General features: G+C 48.9%; 1 protein-coding gene across 1 annotated transcript; it reads right to left on the reverse strand.

The window, feature by feature from the left end:
- Nucleotides 1-2,694: 2,694 nt before the first annotated feature.
- Nucleotides 2,695-3,731, reverse strand: LOC144138926 (histone H5-like). Its single transcript, XM_077671443.1, has one exon. The coding sequence runs from the start codon at nt 3,636-3,638 to the stop codon at nt 3,048-3,050; it is 591 nt and encodes a 196-aa protein (XP_077527569.1). The 5' UTR covers nt 3,639-3,731; the 3' UTR covers nt 2,695-3,047.
- Nucleotides 3,732-6,717: the final 2,986 nt, after the last annotated feature.

Raw genomic sequence — 6,717 nt, forward strand, 5'->3', positions numbered from 1 at the left:
TGTATCCAACTAGGCCAGGTTTCTACCCTTCTACAAACGCGTGTACTTACATGCGAGAGAAAAAAAAATGTACCCAAACCGGATGCTTCACATTTTTCGCAGGACCGTATGCGAGCGTCAAGCTCTCTGGGTTGACGGAAGAGCAAAGGGCGACGACTCTGCTCGAACACTGCAACGCGCTCTTGGAGGCCTTTCCAGCCGAGAACCCAACTGTTGGCGGCGAAGAATAGAATGCGTACTTTTACCAGCTGCCTCAAGCGTCTCCAGCACAGAGAGATCCGGGAGAGGTTCAGTGACCCTGGTATTGATAAGCGCGAACTAGCAAGGTCAAGACAGGAATTTCATCCAGTTAATGCATTCTCTACGAAGGCAGCTTTCGGTTGAAACTTCTGAACGGCACCTACGTCACAGCACTTTTTTTAAGGAACTCCGAGCAAAGAGCAAACAAAAAAGTAACACAGCACGCGTAGCAGCGACTTGGTTCTGGCCCGTTTCAAATACGCCTGTCTTTTGTGTTCCGGTAATCTCGATATGCATGTGCCTACACTGAATCTTCTAAGTAGGGGAAGAAGGACCCAGACTATCTGAGCGGAGGAAGTGCTGGCTTTTTTTCGTTTGCTGGCATCTATAAAAGAACCGGTGTCCAATAAAAGTTGAATTTTCTTTAATTGCCCCTTTGCTTTCGATACTTTTTAATGAAACCTTGAGCCGTTTAGCTACCACAGATGATGGTAGCTACCACTTTTTTTGCACTAACGAAAACTGTAGCGCGGTTACTTTTGTGCCCGTAGCACGCACATTGCTGGCTTCCACTTTGAGCGGCACTTACAATGCGTTGATACTATTCAATGGGATCATTTTAACTATGGGAGAGGCTAAACCATTCCATCAATTCCGTCACATGAAATGCTCGTGCCAAATTAAGAACTGTTCAAATCAAATCTTTTATGTCGTTACATAATAACGGAAAGGCCAGCGCAGGCAGGTATAGCAAATTGCAGCATTGTGGTTTTATTAGTCAACGAACGAGCAGCTATTCATCGTAGCCCTCACAAGAGAAAATTTGGAACAAACCGAGCGACGTTTCGGCGATTTCCCAGAATGAACATACCGAATCCAGCATATTCTTGCCTTCCTGCAAATTAGACGTTGCATTAAGTGGACGAACAAATTTAATTAAATGTTGCGAGAAACAGTCGGAGTATTTCGCTCGTCTTGCCGAACAAGAGCGGTGGTAATGCTTGTACGATTGTTTGGGAGGCATTTTGAACACACACACACGGTCTTTTTCTGAACGTCGCGAAACATTTTTAACGATAAAACTGCATAAGTGTCCGAAGCCTCACTTCATTTTAGCTTGGAGTTGCTCTGAACAGGCAAAAAAAAAACTTTTGTTCCCGCCTGAGTAGCCACCGACGTCATCGTTGCTAAGATAAGGTAAGTATGGACAAAAATAACCGAATTCTTCAAAGTTACTCGTCGCGTTGTCAGATACGATGCCAAACCAACCTTAGTCAGAACCGCGACATTTGCGTCCTATTCTGCAGAGCACTCTATATAAGCACCTCAAAACCGGACGATAGTTCCCGTTACTCCTGGTCTTCGACCGTCCATCGCGTTTTACAAGGGCAGCTTTGACTGTGCACCCTGAGCGACCGTTTCACCCAGGCTGCAGTAGCTTTTCCATTCGGTACAGCTGGCTGATTACAAATTAATAATTGCAGCGAATCACCTGCTGAGCGCTCTGGTAATCCGCGGAGCAAGTCTCCTCACCGCTCGTTCAGCCAAGGATCATCAGCCGGGGCGCCAACAGCTGATCGCGGAGGCGGCGGTGGAGCCATCAGTCGCAGCAGGACCTCAGAGATGGCGCCACGCGTACCGGCGGACGGCGCGGAGATGACGGGAAACACACGGAGCAGCCCCACCAACGAGCGACCCTCCGGCCCCTTCGGCGGAGTGTCAACATTAGAGCAGACGACGGCTTCGCTCTCTCCGTCGCCTGTGCGATCAAACCAAATTCCGGAATATGCAAGCCTCACTGCAGACAAATACATGCATCCCTGCACTGATACCAGTACACGGTCACTCGAAACGGTCACCTTGGGTTTTGTTCGAAAGCCCGGCTTCTACACTGCGCAAACAGCTGGTGAAATCGTAAACATGGCGGCCGCTGCGGTATTCGAGGTCAGACTCTGAGCGACAAGACCGAATTTAGTTCCCAGACATCTCCACGCACACTGCTACTAAAAGACAAGCGAACACGCGAGCATTCCCGAAATCGTGGCTTTCCTGCGGCGCTAAGTACCCGTCGGGTCAACCAATCCCGAAAGACATGACGAGCGCCCTTCCTGGGCCCATGACAGCCTTCGCGAAACACCGCCAGCAAAAGCACGCAACACCGAAAAATATAAAAGGACGACGCCAGGCGCAAACTTAGTAGCAAAGCCGATAGATGGCGCAGCGTGCCCGCCGGCGTCAACCGTCGGCAAAAGAACCGGCGATGAAAAACAACCGGAGGAGAATTCGAAAAACTGCGCGGTTCAGAGCCACGCCTGTCGGCAGAGAAGCGCGCCCTCCCAACGGTTTTCCCGACGCGCCAAACAGGATGGCTGTATTGTCGACAAACGAATCATGCGCAGCTACATGCAAACTGCACACGTCTCGTCATGGTAAATAAAGTGCAAAACACAAAGGTCGGGTGACAATGACACATCGTTTATTTTTTTTTGTAATAAAAGCTTGATCTCACGGGGGACGATGATATATACAAGACAGCAAACGCACGAGAATGCTTAATTTAACAGGTAGTGAGACAAAGCAGCAATGTCACCGTTGTGAGTGTCCGATGGATGAGTATTTACAAATGACAAGTCCGCACGGCTGGTGGGTAGTCCGGCACACTCGGGCAGAGATCGGGGGATGAGCCTCTTCGATGGACATGAGGGGTGAAGTAGTGGTAGCGCCTTACGTGACGTTAACGATGCACTGCGCCTTTGATGACGGCGAGGTATGAAGGCATGGATGGGTTGTGAAGATGAGGAGGCTTACTACTTCGCTGCTTTCTTGGGGGTAGCCTTCTTGGTGACCTTGGGCTTCTTGGGAGACTTCGCCTTCTTGGGCGACTTGGGCTTCTTCGCCGCCTTGGGCTTGGCAGCAGCCGCCTTCTTGGGCTTGGCGGCCTTCGGCTTCTTCGCCGCCTTTGGCTTGGCAGTCTTGGGCTTGGCGGTCGCTGCCTTCTTCGGCTTGGCTCCCGCCGCAGCCTTCTTGGGTCCCCGCTTGGCTCCGGCTGGTTTCTTCGCTGCGGGCGCCTTGTCGGCCAGACGGAAGGATCCGGACGCGCCGGTTCCCTTGGAGTGCTTCAGCAGGCCAGATGAGACGGCACGCTTCAGCGCCAGCTTCAGGTGCGTGTTGACGACCTTGGTGTCCTTGCCGACGTCGAAGTGGCCCATGATGTACTTGTGGATGGCCTGGCGAGACGAACCGCCACGCTCCTTCAGCGCCTCGATGGACTTCTTCACCATGTCGGTGTACTTGGGGTGGCTCGCGGGCTTCTTCGCCTTCTTGGCACCTCCGGCGGCGGACTTACGACCCTTGGCCTTGGGCGTCGCAGCAGCGGGCTTGACCTCGGCTTCAGACATGACGACGGACGTGGACTCGAACGGCGAAGCGAACGGGCGAAGAGCAACGGACGAGCTAACTGCGCAAGAGCGAGAGAGCGAATGAACGAGCGAGCGGAGAGCGGGCGCTTTTATTGGCGGCGCGCGGACCTCCGGGAAAACTACAACATCTCGCGCAGCCGAGCGCCGCAAATGCAGCCGCTCAAATTTGAGATTGTGTTTGTTGTGACATAAAAACGATCGCGCGCGCTTTGGCGGCGCGTGATAAAATTTTAAAAATTTAACGGTTGTCTAGCAGAGGTATTTGGCCAGCTTGCTGCAAAGTTTCCCGCTGATAGGAAGCGGCGAATATTTCGAATATTTTGTTTTTTGACACGCCGGTAGCAGCGAGATTGTGCGTTTTCCACGGTTCCAGTTTCGGCGTTCGCGCGCTGTCGCGTCGGGCACTCTGACATGGCTCGAAAAATGAAATTCAATGTTCCATTGACATATTTCAGGCATTTGCTCGAATTTTAACGGCGCGAATCGAGGGTGAGACGCGACCGAAAATAGCCGGGGAAGCACACTTTCGCTGCGACCCGCCATGTTGACAGCTTCGCTGGCCGCTGGCGACGATCGGTTTTTTCGTGTTTTTCGCAACTTAGCGGTTGATTTGCAGCGTGAAACTTGCATCGAAGCTCAGGGTGACGATATAGCACAGTTTGGCACATGTTTTGTGTCGTTTCACGCCCGTTTCGAGGAGCGGCAAGCGAAAATGCCGACTTGTCTCCCCGGCCGTTTGTGACGTAGTTCGTCGAGAAGACGGGAATCGCCGTCGCTCGGGCGCCTCTTATTTTCGGGATTTTTCACGAATTTCCGAATTGTTTCACCTAAATATCTGTGGCAAACTCTAAAAGGCGGTTCTTTTGTCCATGTACGCCACCTTTTATCGCGGGGCGCGCGAATATATGGCCGAAAATTTAGCTTTTCCGTTGGCACCCCATGTAATGCTACGGCGCGAGAGACCGCGAAGTGCGTTTTGGCCACTTTTCGGCATTCAGCGGACCATTTGAAATTGTGACTTTAATTGAGCATGAAACGTGTGCGCATTGCCTGTATTCATTCATGGGTGATGTCTGTGAAGCTGTCGGTGCATAAATTTGCTGGAATCGCGCGTTGCGCGCTAGATTTTAACGTCTTTGCTACGGGCCGTTACGAACGCCTTGCTGGCAATGGGGCGACCGTGTGTGCGGGTTTTTGGGCGGGCTCGCGGGCTGGACCCAGCTTTTGCCGTGTGTGAAAATAGTGACTGCCTTGATTATGTCAACGAAACGATATCTTCGTTACATCTCAGAGTCGTACATGCAAGCAGAACACCGGCGAAAATTGATATTTGCGGTTACGCCCGATGCGCAACTATTTTTCGCCTGTCGCCAATGGCAGGCGCGGTATTCGTGTTTTGGCTGGGGGCAGCGGTCTTGAGCGTAGCGTTTGAAGTGCTGAAATTCGAGTGATATTGCATTATTTCGCAGAAATAGATGTCAGTAATGTTAAATTTAGATGATTGCGCGAATGTACAGCAAAAGAAAATGTTAGCATTTCCGGCTATAAACGCTGGATTGGAACCAAAACAAGAAGCTGCTTCATGGGTTCTTTTAATGGGACTGAATTTACGACAGCCGATCGAGAATTGCCAATTGTTTTTGTATGGTTCCATCGAAAATCTGGATTGTTTGTCGGATGAAGTAATGCAGCAGAATATTCAAGTCACATTTTTGACCTAAATTCCTACCTGTTCGAATACGTTATCTCGATCGGTTCTAAAGGAACGGAATAGTCTGGGCTGTAATTTGATTCTTTATTTTATTCTGTTCCAAACGTATGCAATTTCGGCCGTGTCTTTTAATGTCGTTTTTAGCGTTTTAGTAGCATTATTACAGCGACAACAACAAACTATTGGGACAAAAAAAAAATGAGGAAGGGGTGACCCCATTTTTTTTTCGGTATGTTTGAGAGCTTCTACCTAGTTTTGGAGGGTTTTGCTGGAGCTGATTGCAAGGTATACCTTTAGAAATGTATTTTTCGGTTTATGTTGGGGGTCTACAAGTGGCCTAAGTGAATTTTTAGTCCTTCAATGTCTGATTTAGTTTTCTTAAATTATATATTATATATATATATATATATATATATATATATATATAGAGAGAGAGAGAGATAGATAGACAGATACATACATACATACATACATACATACATACATACATACATACATACATACATACATACATACATACATACACACACACACACACGTGTGGGGGGTGCGTACTTGTGGATGTGCGTGGGGGGGTCCACTACGGCACACGACCCGTAATGCAAACTGACCTATTCAGCCCGTACTTCACGAATAAAACTGGACATTCCTTTATTACCGTTTCCAGATTCAATGCGTGTCCATATTGTTGCCATAGCGACCGTCGGGAAACCATCGATAACCAGGCTGATATTGTTTACCAGGCGCACTAAAATAGTGAATGGAGCTATAGATTTCATGGTACTATGAATGAATGGCACAATAAACGGCACCAGCTGCAGGGTGCGATTGTTGGCCCCCTTCCACTATAAATTTATTGATGTACTCAAACCGTTACCTACAGGCACCGATTGCATTTGATATGCGAACAACATAAGTGGCGTAGGCAGAAGTATATTTCGGGGGTGTTACACTATAATCCACCAGGAAAATGACAAGATAAACAGAGAGCGAGTGCGCGAGACGCCCAAACAATATATTATTCATTTTTGTTCATGCGTACATTTCGGGAGTATTCTCACCCCGAAACGCCCCCCCACTGGCTACGCCCGTGAACAACGTGACTATTTACTCATTTCATGAATGAACATATCGGAGAATCAATTCATGTAACCAATATTGGCACCCCTGATCTTAGTGCATGGTGCCACAAAAATAAGACACAAATAAATCCTCACAAAACAAACCACGCCAATTCTAATATCCAAACAATGGACGGGGTTATATATTTGTGGTTTATGTCGACTCTCTCGCTTTACCCCCAACAGATAAATTGGTCTTTTTCTCCGCACATTGGGCGCAATGTTG

The sequence above is a fragment of the Haemaphysalis longicornis genome, unplaced genomic scaffold, assembly GCF_048455015.1.
Source record: "Haemaphysalis longicornis isolate Haplotype H1 unplaced genomic scaffold, Haemaphysalis longicornis Haplotype H1 scaffold_5, whole genome shotgun sequence".
In the NCBI taxonomy this organism is placed as follows: domain Eukaryota; kingdom Metazoa; phylum Arthropoda; class Arachnida; order Ixodida; family Ixodidae; genus Haemaphysalis; species Haemaphysalis longicornis.